Here is a 19,646-nt window from a genome sequence, read left to right on the forward strand (position 1 = left end):
CTATAAAAAAATGATACTGGATAAGGGCGCTGCAATGTTGCAATGATGAGCACTTTCATACCTCTTGTGCTTACTCGTTAATAGTTATTTCAATTTACCAGTCTTACGTTGGATTGGTGCATTTGTATTTACCATGTTCAAATTGTTGCATACTTGAATATTGATATGTTATTCATTTGGTCTAAGGGCCCACTTTATCGTTCACCGGGTGATAGTACATTGCATACTAATGGCCAGTACTAACGAGACTCGTCTGCGCTCAGATGCATTGCCCGTGTATTGCAAATAATTTAAATAAATACATGTATATAATATTTGTTTGTGTGTGCGGTTCAGTTTAAGTGTAGCTTGAGCTGGCACTGGCCTTGGAATCTTGGAAAAAATCTGCCGCGGAATTTAGATTATGTCACCATTATGAAACAAATAATGTACGTTACTTGGTGAAGGGCGTAGAATTATCAACCTCACTTTATCGGATTTATCAATTCATAATCACTTACGCCCTGTGAAATTGCATTATTTGTGTACTTTTGGTTAAACCAGGGAGGTGGAAGCTCTCTTTCACCTCCTTAAACCCATAATGTCAGAGTGTAATTCCATCTTAGCGCTGCAGCAGCGCACACGATAGTCTGATGCAATGTGAGCTGTGATGTTGTATACTAGTGAAGCATCGCACCCATGTCCATAGTCCACAGTCATTCTGGGAATCCCCAAGATTGTTGTTGTGTAACATTTCATGGGTCAGCCGAACGGTCCTACGACTGCAGGTAGGCAGGCCATTTGTACACCATGCGTACATTGTGCACATCCATTTCAAAACCTTTCACAGATGAGCTGGTAAATCTGTCAAGGAGTGTGGACATCTTTTCTATCACTAGTATTCACTGGTGGACACCTTGAAAATGATTATGTATAATACACTACATGTACGTAGGAATTTCAATCGCCTGAACCCCGTGAACTAAAAGTCATGGCATAAAGAAATCGGGTCTGAGCATAACTGACGGTATTGTTGAAACAGCTCACATTAGCGTTTCCACATTTAATGAATATAATCCACATATCCACATGTAGGCATATACTGTAATGACGTTCAATATTTACGCATCTTACATAATTTTGATAAATAAGAACATGCCATTACATTCTAAAGTTATGTTCATTTTGATTTTATCTTACTATCGTTATTATCGTCAGCATTGTCTTTATCAATATCATAGCTATCATTAACAATTGTACTTTATATTCGCTTTTACACAAACAACGATGAACGTGTACGACGTGTACTTCCTATATTGTACTGTCTGCAAGTCAACAAACATTTCACATACTTTAATACTGGACACCAACATGGAACAAAGCTTCCAGTCTGAGTGAACAGCAATACACACACACGCTGCGACTATAAGCAAACTTACCATACAGACAACATCGTTGACAGCTGAAAGCAACTTAGACAATTGTTATAATGACGCGAAGGACAACAACAACAACAACAACAGAAACGGAATCGTAGAATGAATGCTTTGCTCTAAAAAAAAAAAGGTTGGATAAATTCTATGCATACAGGTATTGGACTTCCTCTTATTATAATTTGCAACGGAAACGACCTACATTCAATTCTCAGGTGGCACCAGGACTCTATATACCTCCCCCCCCCAAAAAAAAAAACAAAAAAAAACAAAAAAAACCGAAAGTGAAAATAAGACAGGAAGTTGAATAAGGCTTTCGAGCGAGTAGCACGAATGTTTTATTTTCGAATGTCCTGCCGTAGTGAGATAAAAAACAAAAATAATGGATTTTTTAAAACTGCCACGGGTAATGACTGTGCCACAAATCGAAAGTTCAGTTGAGTCACGTATTGACGTGATTATTGTAGATATTTGTCATGCCAAAAAGAAAAACTCCTCTTCATGTTCTGGTACACCGGAACACGACAGTCAAAGCTCCATTGAAATCAAGCAAATGATAAAAGAATAAGAAAATGACCCGTCTTCCTGAAACACTAATATCTGTCGTAATTGAAGTCAAAATAGACGAGTCAATGATGTCATCACTTTACGCTCTCTCTGCTTTGCGAAGTAATATCATTGTTAAGGAACGTTTCAATACGTGTGTTAAAAAAAATGTCAGCACATCACTGTATATCAATACAACTCCAAAATAGGGTGATGCGTGGGATGCGATTTCCCATGTCTATGTAATTTCCAGCAGGATTATATTTTTCCTTTCAGTAAAGAGTCATAATGTGTTATTTGATTCGATTCCAAGGACACTTTCACCATGTTCACTGTTCTGTTTGTTCGATTATCCTATAAGAATTGTTTAACCATTATCACTATTGTTTTTTTTAACCAACTCGTCGAGGGTCGTTTCACATAATAATACATGTAACTCCTATACGCGTGTGTGACGCATTATTTTCGCTATGCGTCAATTAAGACTGAGGGTAAATGATTGCCGACAAGGGAACTCATTAGGAACTGTTACAGTGGAAATAATGACATAGATCATGATATAATATTGACTACGATATTGAGTTAAGTAGGAAATGGCAATGGTAACAGCTGCAGGAATAGCAATAAACCCGAATACTTTTTTTTTTTACATAACATTGATGAATATATCATTTCTTAGATAAACTCTTCTTTGAAATGAAAATCAAAATTTCTCGATTTTCTTTTCGACTTTTCAGATCGATCATCTTCTTGTCGTCTCACATCAAAACTGCTGGGGATATACCCAAGATGGCTGGAGACGTGGAACTTCGCTCCTGTCCTGTTGAGTAAGTAGAGTAAATTAAGAATAAGATCCTTAAAATTCAGATGGCCACAAACCATGAATACACTTACTAGCATGCACGATATCTAACGCAACAACGTGAATAGAAAATGCTGAGTATTTTCATGAGGAAGTGTGTTCTGTTATGTAAATCGTGAAATACAGGGCGCAAGTCGGGTAATGGTCTGTATTCTGTAGGTGGTGAGTTTGTATCATTTTGACAAAATGTCGTGTTATCATCTCTTGGTGGCCAACCATAATCACGATGTGATGCTCCATGTTTCATGTACCTTTTTTTGTTCGTTTTGTATGATGCCTTAATTGTATTACTCAACACAGGCATCTGCTCCTTCCCCGCTGTATATAAGTCCTACAACGTTTAAATGGGCTGCAGTCCGAAATAATTCGAAACATTTCGAAATAAACTGAATTAAGTTTACCCCAGGCTGGTAGAAAAGGAACATCTTTGACATAATGAATATGACTTATACATTTTGTTGTCTTCTACAATTTTGAATCTCCAAGTGTATGTATAAACGTAATTCGTTCAAGAGAAAGGGCGTTACGTAACCAACATGTCATTGCGCAAATTCAGATAACAAACGAAGAACGTTAGTCATGGAATAATCGATAAGTACCATCACCTGCCCACGTGTTTACACGTCAATGCTTACAGGAGACAAGCCTCTTCTTCATTGATGCCGACATTCAGAACATGTAAGGCTGTGTTATTCAAAGTTGTGCAACAAAGTCGTACACGTTGTATTTACCATGATGAGTCATCATTAGTTGTAAGCCCTAAATTGACCAAACATTCCATTATTGTTGGCACACTGATTGCGTACGAAAGCAATGCCGTCGGGATCACACATAGCATATAGAAATGATTTCATTGTCAAAATAAAGAACCACATAAGCCAGTCAGTCATTACATCATTGCATGATCGGTCTCCTTGATAAAAATATCTTATAGGAATGAGGTGACAATATAACAGCTGTGGTTTGAATCGTTGTTATGTATGCTGAAAAATGTACTTTTCTCTCATCATTCTTTTTTTTATCTTTCATTTTTTTTTAATGTCCATCCTTTCACAAAAACAATAATAATCATTGTACATAATTTTACATAACAAAAACCAAAAACAGACAAAAAAGAGGGAAGAAATAGCAGGTGCACACAAGTTTGTGCTTTTTTAAATTTCACATTTAACATATTGATTTATGCTATCCATATCACATACCAAAGAAAAGTAACGGCCAAAATGTCATGTTAAGGAGGCATGCAGATTTATCCACTTCCTTTCAAATTTACTTAGTAGTCTATTTTGAAAACCAATTTGCTTCTCAGTCACATATATGATTTTTAGCTTTGACCAGAACAGTTCAAATGTTGGCAAAATACCCAATACAATATCATCTGTTTGGCTATAACTATACAGTGATTCAAAAGGGGCCTATGCTGGCTTCCACCGAACAAGATCTCTTCTTCCTTCAATTGTAGATTTATGTCAAACTTTGTATGCCACCATTTCAAAAACTCTTCCCAAAAATCACATAGCATGCATGTTGACATTCAGCGAATATATGTTCTAGCGTTTCCTCCACTTGCTTACAAAAGGTACACAATTCAGAGTCAACAATTTTCATTTTGTGTAATCTTTTGTTCAAAAGAAGTGTTCTTGTATTAATTTTATACTGAAATGTTCTGCTCTTAGTATCAGCTAAACACACAAAGAACATTTTGTATATAAGCTTCCATGTAATATCATCTATCGCATATTTTATTACTCCAATAGATTTCCGATGTTGGAGTCTCAAAATTTTTGCCTTTCAAAATACAATAAATAATCTGCGTTGTTAGCTTCTCAAAGTCTACTTCTTTGCCCTTAAAAACACAACTGAGTTTTAAGGCTGGTATCGTTTCCCGATTGGAAAGGCATCTCAACTTCAATTCTTTTGGAATAGCAGAAACAATCGAGCACCATTTCATATACATTTGCTTTTCAACTCCCCTCCTCACCCATGTGTTGAAATCTATCAATCTGCCTTCTCTATCAAACAGATCTGAAATATACCATAAACCAGCTCTAACAAATTCTGCCAAAAACACCGTTCTACCATTTACTCTAACATATTCATTATTCCATACAATAATCTCACTTTTTTTCTGTATGTTTTGAATCTAAAAGTCGAAAATCAAAATAGACACTCAGTATATCCCTGTAAAAACTTGGGCACTGGCCCATTGTTTTACAACTCTTTTTAGACATGTTGCAATATAAGATAAAATGACCTCCAAATTTCTTCTTGAAATACCTAAAGATAACTGACCACAGAGAGCTACTTTCATTCAAAATCTTGAAATCCATTTTACCTTCAATGCATTGAAAAAAGAAGGGATATGTATCATATTTAAACCACCTTGTTCATACGAACCAATAGGGTTAATTTTTTAACATATCTATTTTTCCCATTCCATACAAAATCTGTAATAACACTCTCTAATTGTTTCAGTATATGACTTGGTATGGGCAAAACGGACCCACAATAAACAAATTTTGATATAGCAAATGTTTTCACTATTTGTATTTCCCTATCAAACTCAAATTCCTTTTTCTCCAAACATTAAGTATAACTTTCACATCTACTAAACATTTCTCAAAATTTAAATCATCTGTTCCATATCGGAAGACAATAATAAGCCCAATACCCGAAAGGGTTCAGATGGCAAATTAATATCAAGAGGTTTAAGTTTACAATTTCTTTTTGATCCCAACCACATAGCATTCGTTTTGCTTTTATTAATTCTAAGACCTGAAAAAAAATTCTTCATTTATATTAAACGCTTCCTTTGCGGATTCTAAATCAGCCAAAACCAAAGTGGTATCATCTGCATATTGTACTATGTTTACTGCATGCCCATCAATTTCTATACCTCTAATTTGTTTATTTTGACGTACAGCACTCGAAAGTATTTCTACACAAAGTATAAACAAGTATTGAGATATAGGGTCTCCCTGTCTTACTCCTCGACTCAGACCAAAATAACCAGAAGTATGACCATTACTACAAACACAACTGCTTATTCTTTGCAACTGATTGACAAATTGCCCTACATCGACGTAAATAAGCACTGAATTGATCAGTATTTTAGTAGTAGCCATGATAAAAAATCATGGGCGTACATACTCGAGCAAGATTCGAACCTACGACCTCCTGATCACCGTACAGGCGTCATCTCCACTAGACCACCGAGCTTTCGCCCGACAGCAAGTGGTGGTTCTAATCCTTATAGCATGCAGCGGGTACTGCTTTGTTATTCAAATTTATGAAGTTCTTCCGTCGAGATGTTTTCATTGCAACTGATTGGCAAATTGCCCTACATCGACGTAAATAAGCACTGATCAGTGTTTTAGTAGTAGCCATGATAAAAAATCATGGGCGTACATACTCGAGCAGGATTCGAACCTACGACCTCCTGATCACCGTACAGGCGTCATCTCCACTAGACCACCGAGCTTGCGCCCGACAGCAAGTGGTGGTTCTAATCCTTATAGCATGCAGCGGGTACTGCTTTGTTATTCAAATTCATGAAGTTCTTCCGTCGAGATGTTTTCATTGCAACTGATTGACAAATTGCCCTACATCGACGTAAATAAGCACTGAATTGATCAGTGTTTTAGTAGTAGCCATGATAAAAAATCATGGGCGTACATACTCGAGCAGGATTCGAACCTACGACCTCCTGATCACCGGACAGGCGTCATCTCCACTAGACCACCGAGCTTTCGCCCGACAGCAAGTGGTGGTTCTAATCCTTATAGCATGCAGCGGGTACTGCTTTGTTATTCAAATTCATGAAGTTCTTCCGTCGAGATGTTTTCATTGCAACTGATTGACAAATTGCCCTACATCGACGTAAATAAGCACTGAATTGATCAGTGTTTTAGTAGTAGCCATGATAAAAAAGATCATGGGCGTACATATATACTCGAGCAGGATTCGAACCTACGACCTCCTGATCACCGGACAGGCGTCATCTCCACTAGACCACCGAGCTTTCGCCCGACAGCAAGTGGTGGTTCTAATCCTTATATGCTTATTCTTGTAGAATGTTTGAATATAACTCTGGAACTTGGGTCCAAACCCAAATTTGCCTTATACTTTCATCATAAAATCCCACTCTAAAGAATCAAAGGCTTTTTCATAATCTAGAAAAAATCATAATCCAGAGTATCCTGGTATATTATGCATTTTAGTATAAAACATAATGTCTATAATAACTCTAATGGATTCACCTATGTATCTTCCCTTGACAAAACCGGTCTGACAAACACTGATCAATTTATCTATAAACTTGCATATTCGTTTAGCAAAAACTTTAGTTACAATTTTCACATCCACATTCAACAGAGATATCGGTCTCCAATTCTTTAACTCCCTTTCATCTTTACCTTCTTTTTTAATCAGAATGAGAATTGCTTGCCTTTGTGAGGTAGACATTTCTCCTTTATCAAAACTATCTAATACCGAGTCCATAAAAATATCTTCTCAATCATTCCAAAAGGTCTGGTAGAATTCCACTGGAATACCGTCATTTCCAGGACTCTTGTTTTCAGCCAAATCATTCAATACCTCTCTACATTCTTTTTTAGATATGAGTTTTTCCAGCTCCTCTCTTTCTTCCACCGTTAAAGTGGGAAGGAACATTAGTTTTTTCTAGAAAGGCATTACATCGATTTTCAAAACCAGCCTCCAATTTTGAAGCATATAACTTCTCATAATATTGCATTTGGGCAAATAGAATATCTCTAAATTCCGTGACTAACTTGCCACCCACTTTCGATTTATAACACAACTTTCTTGATTATTTCTCTTTTCCAGACCTAAAAAAGAATCATTACTTTTTTCACCTTTCTCATACCATCGGCTCCTTGACCTAACCATGAGCCCAGCAACTCTTTTATTATCTATTTCCATCAACTCCTCCTTTATTTTTTCTATTTCAACAATAACATCTTCCTCTCCCTTGATTGCAAGCTTATTTTCAAATACATTCAATTTACTTCTTAACTGTTGCTCAATATCAGTTATTTGCTTCTGTACTATTCTAGAATACTCCACATTGAAACATCTTATCTTATACTTAATCCAGTCCCATTTAGTTCTTGGTTCCAAAAAGGAATACTCCTTTTCCAGGGATGAATACTTTCTCTCATAACCCTAACATATTCCTCATCTTGGAGTAGTGAGGCGTTTAACTTCCAATATCCTTTCCCTCGCTTATTCTTATTCGTAAGTATTTCCAGACACACAGCTGAATGGTCTGTCCGTAAGGCTCTAACAATATTCACCCTTTTAATCTGATGTTTTAAGTCCTTATTTACTAAAAAAATAATCAAGCCGGCACTGAACAAGAGGGGAGTTTTGTCTCCAAGTAAATTGTCTTTTGTTACCATTCATACTACGCCAAATATCAATCAATTCAAAAGGAACCATAATGTCTCTAATCTTTTGCACAACTTTTTTCTTAAACAACGGTAGAATAATCACCCAAGCATATTTGCAATTATTTTACTAATTTTTCTAGATCAAGTGTACAAGCTATTGTACTTCACCGGCCTATTTGTTGTACCCATCGATTTGTTTCCTTGATACACGATGGTAGAAAAAAATCCTTCCGCCTTCAAAAGACTTGTTTCAGAGATGCATGTCCAGTGGCGGATCCTTTTATAAAAACAAAAGAAACCCAAAAAAAAAATCGAATTTCGAAAAAAATTTTGTTTCAGTGATACGTGTCGAGCCGTTGAAAAGGAAGTAGAATAAAAGCAGAGAACAATGTATAAACTGAAAGTTTCTTGACTCCTTGTAGGCCTAATTCAAACCGCTTTACCTGCTCATTTTAGAAAAAGCTAACAATAATAACGAATAAGATATCCATGTGTATATGAAAAAGATCCGTTTCTGCTTTCTTCGTTCTTTAAAGTCCATCCTGGTTGTCAGCTCTCGAGCTTCACAAACTCGCTGAATTGATGGGCCCTGATGATTTCAAGAAAGTTGGGCTGGGCCTCGGAATGGAAGACGCAGCCTTGCGCCGATATATGAGTGACCGGGGAAATTATCTCGAGGCGTCTTACTTCATGTTGACCGACTGGTTGAAGACGGTACCCGAAGCGCAGTCCAGAGATATACTGGTCATCACTCTTCAGAAGTGTCGATTGGTTCAACTGGCTGACAAAGTTCGGAAAGGTGAGACCTAATATAGCGTATTTTACATGCCACAAGATATTTTAGTTGACTTGAATGAATAGAGAAAAAAACAACAACAACAAGAAAACAGTATGGTCGAAGCTTCATTAAAATTGGAATGAGGTACTCAAGATAAGGAATTTTAAAATTTGTCACAGTATGCAGTGGGATGTCAGTCACAACAACCTAATATAGATTGGATTACGTCATGATCTTATCACGTCATAACTCTCCCAGTTGTTTTTACACAAAATATTGTTTTCGGTCGATTTGTTTGTAGTTTAGTAACTGTAACATCTTCTCCTATGTAAGCCAGCATTGCTCAATATTCGTATCGCATATAATATCTAATACGACAGATAATGAAGTGGTGTCGTTGAAAAAACAAAGAATAGGAGGAAGGTAGTCCATTCATACATCATCACCTCATTTGCATATGTAAACTACTTCTACGTCTCTATTTCGTAGAGGTTTCTCAAAATTTAAAATCCCATAAATTCCCCTTTTTCATGTCTTTTACTCTATCAATCAAAGGTAACTACAGTGAGGGGCGGAATTGCCATTTTAGAATGACTGTAGATTTTTCATGTACATTTTTTTTTTTTTTTTGTTTGGCCCTTTTTTTTTTAGCAGTAACAAGAAGTTTTATAAACTGTAGAGTTATAGTAATTGCAAGTGGATGGCACAGCACAAATTTGTACATCTAATTTCGTTCCCCGCGTATGAAGTATATACAAAGCTTATAGACATTCAAACACAGAACTCTATGAGTAACGTGAATAAATGAACAAGGTGTTTTGAGGTAGTTAGGACTACTATTGTTATTTTCACTGGGAATTCTGTCACGGCGTTGCAGTGGTTCTCGCAGGGATGTGAGAAGGCGACTTTTCGACATCCCTGCTTTTGATTTGATTTGATTTACAGTTTGCTTGAGTATACTCTGTGAGTACACATGTACAGAGTATGTTTGCGACAGTCGTGTATTTCACAACGGGTGTGTGTGTGTGTGGGGGGGGGGGGGGTGATCAAATTATTCGAAAATCAACTGGCTTCCCTGACATCTATTTCTTCAATACGTCATGCAGTAAAATTGCTGGCTAAAGACAGCATGAAGTGTCTTTCACATTCTTATTTGTACCGATAAGTATCACGTGTAAATGTTGTTTATACGAGTACCAAGTATGTGTAATAAACATCACTGCGTACGAAGAAAAAGTGTATATTAGTTCTGACATTTTTCCTTCAATTCTTTCAAACAGGCCTTGTGGATCAGAAGTTTCCACCCCTAACGGATAAACAGGTGGCCGAGTGCAGAAGAGATCTCGAGGAATTTTACCTGTCCCAACTATGCAAGATGAAAATCGATCCTCTTGGTATCGATTCATACGTTGAGTTCGAGCATATGTTCACCAATCTGTGCCTACTCGAAAAGCAGAGAGGGTCCAATCGGAAGAAGCCTCTGGACTACGAAAAACTTCTGACAACGAAGGTCAAGGGTCAGTTACCGAAACGTTTACTGGTGGAAGGCGAGGGAGGCTCGGGAAAGACGACACTATGCGCGAAGATAGCCTGGGACTGGTCCAAAGGAGCTCTCTTTCAAGAGTTCGACATGGTTGTTGTTGTTCCTCTTCGAGACGTGGAGCAGGATGAGAGCATCGGAGATATCACCAGGAGGTACCTCTCTGAAAGCAGCACAGTACACCCAAGGCAGATAGACGAGTACATCCTCGCCAATCCTGCAAAGGTGTTTGTTGTTTTTGACGGCTTGGACGAATTCGACGGGGACCTGTCAAACTCGAGCAAGAGAACCATCGTCCAGATACTGCGCTCTGACCGATTCAAGAAGGGCACAGTACTCGTGACAACACGACCGTGGAAAGCGGATCAAATCCGATGGAATCAAGATCTTAGAGACGCATATGCATTTATCGGAGTCGAGGGTTTCAGCAGAGAAAACGTGTCAACGTACATTAGGAAGTTCTTTGCGGAAGATCTTGCTACTGCTGATAGTTTGATTCAGTTTATCGACGAAAGTGACGTTATTACAGAAAATATGGCCCCGTTTCCCATATATTCAGCAATGCTGTGTCTGATGTGGCAAGACGGAAGTGGTGGAAAACGAGAAATGATTCGCAAACTGCAAACGTTCTCGCAGCTGTTCAAGGAAATGTTTTTGTTCCTGCAGGACCATTATATCTCAAAACACTGTAAAAACCTCACCGATCCTTTGGTAAATGAACAATTCCAGGTCGTAGACGAATGTATGATAGAGATCAGCAAAGTGGCCTTTGCTGGGCTTCTCGAAAATAAACTTGCTTTCTCGCCTGCTGCTTTCAGTGAATGTGAAGAGGCGATAGAATTAGGTTGCAAGGTTGGTGTTCTGACTCAGGAAAGAGGAATCGCAACCCGGCGAGAGAGGTACGACAGGAGGAAGTTACCCATGGTGTCAAAGGTCATGTTCCCTCACAAACTCTTCCAGGAGTACCTGGCGGGAATGCATCTGGCATCACTGTATGACACAGACCCTACAGAATATGCCAGGCTTCTTGACCTGGTCATTCTTCCCAAGGCACGGGAGTTCCATTTCATGCTGTACTTCTCCACGTCCCAAGATCAAACAGTGGGCTTGGATATTCTCACGCGCATGTGCAGCAATGGTGGACAGCACCTCGGAATCAGGAAGGCTGGCGATCAGATCAAGCATTTCATCGTCGACACCGCCTTCGAATGCAACGACCAGTCGGCAGCGGGTGTTGTTCACGAGAAAATCCTGATGGGTTGTAAGGAGCTGCAGATATGTCAGGGTATGTCTGCGCATACAGCTCTGGCATACCTGTTCATCATGGAGAACCAGTACTTGGTATGTCAGCAAGGGACTGTAAATCCTAAAGACGTTTGAAATTAAGAAAAATATATGAAACGTTGACTTATAAAACCAACCAGATATGTAACGTGATGATATATAGCCAATGTCCTCTAAAAGTGGCTGCTCGATTTTGTTGATTAATATTGAAAATCATTTTTAAGAGCGAATCTTCTATGAGAGCCAATTCAGTAGTTCCCTCTGGAACGTGATGCAATATTCTCCTGTTTGCAAAGTAGTAATCTTAAGTCACACGTAGATCTGCACATGTATACATCTTCCCATCTGTGTCGTGCTTGATGCATGGAAATCTAAGCAAGGTCATTTCCATCCAATGTCTCGATCCAGGAGAAACTCGAGCTGAAGAAGTCCTGTGGACGGACAGTTTCCCGGGAGCTTGCCGAAGATATATGTTCCACCACGTCGCTCAATTATGTCAAGATAGGGGAGTATGTCCCTCTATCATTCCACCCAGACTTCTACAGTATCCTAGCGCTTGACGCTCCTTCGTCGAAGGTAAGAGATATGTTTGCTTTGTAGTTTTGTATAAATGGTTCCTTTACTTTATTTGCCGGGCTTTCGAAACGATTCATTTCCAACAAGCAATCAGGTTGTATGTTATGATCCCACAGCTGTGGATGTTGTAAGTAAGCTGTAGATGTTGTAAGTAACCTGTAAAATTTGTAATTTGCAAGTTATATTGTTTTGTACCTGTCATGACTTGAAATTGAATATACCAAAAGAAAGCAAACTCTAGTTGATTTAAAGAACACAAAACTGTATGTTTATAATCCTTTGAAAAATGGTCAGAAGAGTGCTCCCATCACGTTTTTATACTCTCTTCGTTTAAAATGTGCGTGTGAAATAAGAAAATAAGGTTACACGAATCGTTTGTTGATTCAACCAGTGCGAACCCATAAGCAATGAAGATTTTGTCTTTGTTTTTGTTTATCTGTTTTTATTTACTTTTGATGAAAACTATGACTCTATTGGTCAACATACAATGTAAACATGGTAACCCTCCATACTCTTCAAATTTTACCATTACGTAGAGAGATTAAGATTATTCCAGTTATCAAAACTTGTGTCTTCAAGACGAACTTGTTCGCGACGCTCTTTTTTGATCAGTGACTGAAGTCAATATTGCGCAACATTGTCAAAATAACGGTCTTAATTTGGAACAAAGGTGGCATTTCCATCTTCTGATTACAGGTGCATACGTTTGAACTACGTGGGATGTTTCTCCACGATCAAGAACTGGCCTCCCAGCATCTGGCTACGTATTTATGTACAGCGCCTTCTCTGAGAAATGTGACCCTTTGCAAGACACAACTTCACGACGCTTTCTTTGCCGCGTGTGTGTCGCGCGTGTGGAATTGCAAGGTATGTGCATTTTCCTCATTTGCGTATCAGGGGCGGATCCAGGGAGGACCGCAACCGGCGCACGCCCCCCCCCCCTTTATTTTTTGTTGAAACAAAAGAAATAAAAAGAAAAAATGGGGGGAGGGGTGCGTGCGCTCCCCTTTAATTTTGTAAACACGCCCCCTCTTTACGGAATTCCTGGATCCGCCCCTGCGTATAGTGTGCAAATGCCATTATAGCACCACATTACACCCCTTATCATAATGACGTCATACCATGGAGGTAGATTCTTTTCTACCTCCATGGTCATACAGAGGTTGTGCTAATAACATTTGCGATATAAACTTTGCTTCATCTCCAGAAATCGAATTATGCTGTTTTGTGTGTTTGTTTGTTTGTTTTTCACGACGGGCAAGATTTTTATCGTTAATAAAGTTAATAAATACAATCATTCATATTCAGGATTTACAAATGTCAAACGTCAAGAATAGTATGTCGCCATGAAAAGGGCCATATTATGAAATCAAATTCGTCTCGTTTTGTCAAAATTGATATAACTTTACAGATCGAGAACATAGTGATACGATGGCTCGACATCAGTGACCGGGAGTCCGCCTCACGGAACATAGCCCTCTTCCTTCTCTCCCTGCGAGCTCTCTCCCACGTGTTCCTTCGCGACACGGAGTTGCATGATTCCTTTTACTCAACGATGCGGTCTAATGCTCTCTCCTGCAAGGTAATTCACGCCAGCGATGGTGTGGTCGCTGCCTGCGATCTGTCCAAAGTGAGGCTCCTTAATAGATGAAAACGGGATTAAGAAATGGAACGGTGGGCCGTATATTTTGATTAAACAATAGGAATTCGTGCTGTGTATTGATAGCCAGGGATAAGCGATTTCATGTGTTCCTCAAAATTTGAAAGGCTTCCTTGATTAGCGTGTGATGGGTCTTTACTACCGACATGCATTTTATCCAGTCAGTAAACATGAATTGGGTTGCATTACGGGTCACGGATATTTTTATATGAGCAACGTGGGTATGGCTCTATTTTTGTGGACGTAATTTGATATTAACCCACCAATTCTTGCATTGCATCGTGCTTCGAGAAGTGTTGAATGTTAGATCAGTTAGTAAAAAAAAAGACGGTAACATCGGCCGAAGATTCCAGTTATACACCAAGTTTGTTTTCAGAGTCGTATACTAGTATATGATGACAAGAACAAAGGCAATGTTGTTGTACCGCTGCCATGATTAGAAAGTGTGAAAGTCATTTCCTCCGAATGAAATCGGCCGATACTCTCACGTTTCACATAAACACGCGCGTGATCACGGTTGACGTTTACGTGTGAATAAAGTATCTCATAAAAATGTTCCCTTTTATCAATTCGCCGTCAGATCAAGTCGATGACGACGTCGTGGATCAGGTTACGTGATCGCGAGTCGGCGTCGGAGAACCTGGCGTGGTGCGTTGCTCGGCTGCCCTGTCTGGAAGACGTGACGTTTTGTCACCTGCAGCCCCACGACGCCTTCTACTCGATCACGGCTTTGAACGTCGCAACATCGCAGGTTAGCTGAGCAGTAAATGCATATATCGATCATATCGATATCATTACAAACTACTCAATCAAGAAGTATTGATCTCGTCGATAACGTGTGTTTGTAGGGGGGGGGGGGGATATTATTGTTAGTACAATTCCAAAACATTAAGTTTTGAAGTTATTGTTGACATAGTATAGATCATTTGTACTGATAATGCAGGTTAAGTTTTTTGTTCACTTTTTTTACGGCGTTAATTCAATTCACATAATGCGGAATGAAACAGACAGTGGACAAAATGTGAGCTCAATAAGAGGCATTTTGTACGTGTTTTAAATTGTTGTTTGGTTTGTTGTTTAGTTTGCGTTGAGTTTGATTGGGTGTATACTCACTTCACTGTTTGTGCAAAAATCCTCATTGGTAATTGCAATCTCAAATTCAACTAACTACATGCCTTTCGGTATCAAAATGCCTCTTTGCAGATACAGTCGATTTAAGTAGAATGCTTAAATCATTGCAATGCTTATTATTATTCGTCGTGTTTCTTTCAAATTGTGTATCCTTAGTAGTCTGTATCCATATACTTCCGTCCAAAAACAGATACCGGAGTAATCTGTTTGGGGACGGAAATGTACCTTACTTGCCTTGGATACATGTAAATATTTGATCGAGATAAAGCACGCACTTTGATAAACTCCACCTGTTTACTTGTTAAGTGTTAATTGCGCAATTGGCGCAATGTGGATCTTCAGTTAAATCCATTTACAGTTCCTGTTGATCGGATCGAAACTGGAGTAATGCAGTAATTCGACACGTTGAAGATAAAATTTATACTGTCATAAAGTCAAATGAAAGATAAGCTCAAGTTCAGCGCGAAACAATAGTACTATGTTCACAAAGACTTTTTTCCTCGATCTTGTCCATTCATCTCGAATTGTTTATTAGACACAGTAGGACCAGCGTCCTTATCTATCAAAGTTTACGGGGTCTTCGCTCTCAAGACACTCCACCTCGAAACATTTTGACAGATGCAAGGTCATCGAACTTAGTATACTACTGTTTCACCCATTTACGTTACGTGCGAAGAAATGACAGTAATGATGATGGAGAACTGAATGGCAGGATTTGCATATCTTATCCTGGTTCGTTTTTGCAGTGATTGAAGGCATCTTTTGAAGCAACAGGGCTGTAGCTATCTCTATTAAGTTTGATGCTAAAAGATGTTAATATTTCTCTAAATTTTCGAAAAATCCGAGGTTTGAGTATTAAGGTAAAATTGCATTCTTCCAAAAACAATATTGTGCAACATTTGACAGAGAGATCTCCACTTTGCATTCAAATATTACGACATAAATGAAGCGTGATGAGAGAAACAAATTATGTGGAGGCATGTTGGTTGGGCAAGACAATATTCCAAAAGTCCCCTTGCATCAAATGTCATATATGGAATTGTATTTCTACTTTGCCTAGGTGCAATCACTCACACTGAGGTACATGGCAATGCCTCTGAGGTATCTGTTGATGTTCCTCTCGTTGCCGCGCCTCAAGGCTCTCACCCTGATCCATGTCAACGCTGAGCCAGCTCAGGATTCGACAGAGCAGGTTTGTACAAATCGGCTGTGTGGGACGTCAAAATGTGTGATTGTTCTTCGTCCAGTCCTGCCATGATACAATGTAATGATTCGGCTTTATAATGCGGTGTAACCTTGATGATCGAAATGCAAAATGTATCCAGGGAGGTGTCGCCTCCCTGGTGTATCTATACATGTCTATAGTACTCACACATCTACATACGTGTATAGAAATTCGAAATGTCCTTTAGTACGACCAGCAAATATGTTAAGTGTAAATTGCGTGTATGGACCTGACGTAGGCCATTTCGAAAAGCAGTGCTATTAAACACTGAAGAGGATACCCTGGGTAGATATGACCGTGATACTCATATAAAAATTTACGTTAGATTACTTGCCTTTCAGAAGCAATATAATGGTTTTTAATAATTCAGATGCTTCCTTGTTTTGTGACAAGAATTTTGAAAAGGAACATTCTCCCCATATGTTTACACGGCTTGTTTCCACAGGGATTCGATGCCGATAGCACCACCAATGCAGAGGTGGATCTGATTGTTGACGACTGGACACTGGCGAGGTGGCACGAAACCGGACTGATGAGGGCGCTTCAGAAGGTGCGTAGAGTCACCCTCCGAATCTTCGAGGTCGTCAGGCCAGACACACTCCTTCAATTGCTGTTGCCTGATATCGCCGAACTCGTGATCGAGCCCCACGACCGTGTTTCACTGCTGCGGTCGTCGACAGGTGCGGCGATGAGCTGCGAAGTTCTTCGTGACCAGTTTCCCGGTCTTCGTGAATTGACGATCAGGAGGGTTACGTTTGGAAATAATCAAGCAGAAGAAGCGCTTCAGTCCCTGATGAATCACCCAACTCTCGAGCGTGTCAGGTATCCATTTATAGAACCGCCACTCTTCTTCAATTTGTAGGAGGCTTACCAAAAATCATAATACCTCATTCACATGATGATTAGATAATAATTATAATCATATGTCTCCCTGATTTGGAATTACTTTTGCTCATTGAGAGGCATTACTATCACATTCCTTATTATCGAAATATGGAGCCTTCGAAATACCCCTTGTAGATATGCTGGCTGCGCTGCTTATGACGTATTTCTCCGTAGTCTTTCAAATTTAGAATATGACAGGAAATTAAGTCTACACTCACTGCTTTTTAATTTTTGACGTATTTTGGCTTTTGCATAACGCCGTTTCAAAACAAACATCTTCTACACGGACAGTTTTGTCAGACGGACCCTTGCTCTGTATAGGCCTTCTTCGATTAAAAAAAAAAAAAAAATGGATAAACGATAGGATTATTTAATGAAGTAAGTATCGGAATAACGAACTTGTTTCCAGCGCATTAATTTTGCACAAAATGGCGATGACAATGGCAGCAAAGGATCACGTAATTGGAGAAAAAAATGGGATGTAGTACTATGTTCTTTGGATAATTTTTGATCTTGTGTGAAGTTTCCCATTAAAGTTTTTCCTGCTTTGAAATTATTTCACTTTTTAGATTGCAAGTCACAAGAAATCTTACAAAGAGCTTTAGCCCAAAGGACATAATATATTCATTATAGGTACTCTGTCTCTTTGGTTTGTTGCGAGTTGAAAAGGAACCTGAGCGTCCGCGAAAATGGGCAGATTGCAGCGGAAAATTACAATCGGATATGCATGTGAGCATGTATAAGTATAAACTATATGACTATTTTCATCCCAGTAATTATAATATTATCTTAGCAAACAACTTAAATCTTAAAAATGCTTTAGCCTCCATCATGAGAAGGCGCACCTAATACCTCATAATGTGACAGAGGAAGGAGCGGAATACAACATAAGTTACGTTCTACCTCGGTATGAAATTCATCACATGATATATGATGTAAGTGTCATTTGTTTATCATTTCGAATGAAACAGAGAAAAAACAGGAGATATGTATTTTTGAGTGAGTTTTTTACCCTCAACTCATCGACAGCTGACGTAAGGGTCACGGTATTAAACTGCGTCATTTGTATCCCTACTTTCAGCATGATCGAGTGTTGCACAAACGAAGAATTGGACTGTCATGCTGCTGAATACTTCAGTCGAGGTTTCACGATCGAGCACGGGCCTGTGAGTTCATGCATGTATTTGTTTATACCATCTTCCGACTGCCCTGGCCAACTTGTGTGACATTTTATTATCATTATTATTTTTTTTGCACAATCGGTTTGACATCGATATTAATGATTGATTAATTGATCAAAATCATTATACTTCAATAAATGTCAGTTCAAAAATATAGTGCATGGTGTAGCTTTATATTGTATAGTAACATTAAACTCAAGTTATCATATTGCAGAGCGTGGTCCGACAGGGAAACTTCATTAACAACGATAAAAGTTTGAGAAATAATTTGTTACTGCATTTGGCACAGAGAGGGTCATGAGTCAATCCTCGAGGTCAGTAGTCGAAATCAATAAACTTCCTAAAAACTTTGATTGGAGGTCATGTCCCTATGACAGAAAAAAAAACCACTTTCGATATCCTTGTCGACCACATGCTGCAATCATTCATATTGCTTTAGTGAAGAAGGCTCCACAAAATAGCGTGTGTGTTTCTAAAATCCCATCAAGCACATTTCTAGTTTTGTATCGTGTCGCCGTGTGATTTCACCAGCCTGTGACCACCAATCACTAATACGTTATCTATACATTTCAGGACAATCCGGAACTAGCTTCGTCGATGGAAGATGAATGATATCGCAGCGTTAACACATGCGACTTCGGAATTACCCAAACCAGATCACAGAGGCAGAACGAAAATAACATCGGAACCAATGAGAGCGTTTGAAGTGATGTAAATGTACATTTGTATGTAAGAATGCTGTCATAGCGATCTCCATAATATCAATGCAGTTTTGTCAAACAGTTCGCCTGATACATCATTTTCATATCAAATGTCTGTCTCTTCAAAGGGATGGTACGTACTTTTGCTTGAGATGGGGCTTCAGGTCCTTAACTCTTCTTTTGTAAGAAGTGAGAAACCGCACCTGTGAAATATGAAAAGAGTGTGCAATTCAAAGAGGACTTCAGTTTATTTGATCGAAATCGATTTTGGAATGACTGAGATATCCAAGCACAAAGTGGTCCTAATAAAAGGTTAGACCCAACTTTTATACAACCACTTGGTTTTACTTTGTTTTTGAATATCGATGCTTATCCATTTCAAAGCCGATGTTCATCCAATAAGCGTTGATTTCCTTTAAGAACTGAATGCTTTTTCATATTTCATAAGCAGTGT

The 19,646-nt window shown here is 38.8% G+C and overlaps 1 protein-coding gene across 1 annotated transcript in view; it reads left to right on the forward strand.

Annotated features, from left to right (window-relative positions):
• LOC139715930 (uncharacterized) overlaps positions 1-19,125 on the forward strand; it is a 57,073-nt gene extending 37,948 nt beyond the window's left edge. Inside the window, exons 9-19 of the mRNA XM_071627481.1 lie at positions 2,696-2,785; positions 8,768-9,030; positions 10,290-11,890; positions 12,242-12,409; positions 13,106-13,276; positions 13,821-14,039; positions 14,650-14,820; positions 16,261-16,392; positions 16,871-17,247; positions 18,392-18,476; positions 19,065-19,125. Coding sequence (XP_071483582.1) covers positions 2,696-2,785; positions 8,768-9,030; positions 10,290-11,890; positions 12,242-12,409; positions 13,106-13,276; positions 13,821-14,039; positions 14,650-14,820; positions 16,261-16,392; positions 16,871-17,247; positions 18,392-18,476; positions 19,065-19,103 — 3,316 coding nt within the window. The 3' untranslated portion in view covers positions 19,104-19,125. The remainder of the gene's footprint in view (positions 1-2,695; positions 2,786-8,767; positions 9,031-10,289; positions 11,891-12,241; positions 12,410-13,105; positions 13,277-13,820; positions 14,040-14,649; positions 14,821-16,260; positions 16,393-16,870; positions 17,248-18,391; positions 18,477-19,064) is intronic.
• Positions 19,126-19,646: the final 521 nt, after the last annotated feature.

Source organism: Diadema antillarum, unplaced genomic scaffold (assembly GCF_040938485.1).
Source record: "Diadema antillarum isolate AM-2024a unplaced genomic scaffold, OU_Dant_1.0 scf00000057, whole genome shotgun sequence".
Taxonomy (NCBI): domain Eukaryota; kingdom Metazoa; phylum Echinodermata; class Echinoidea; order Diadematoida; family Diadematidae; genus Diadema; species Diadema antillarum.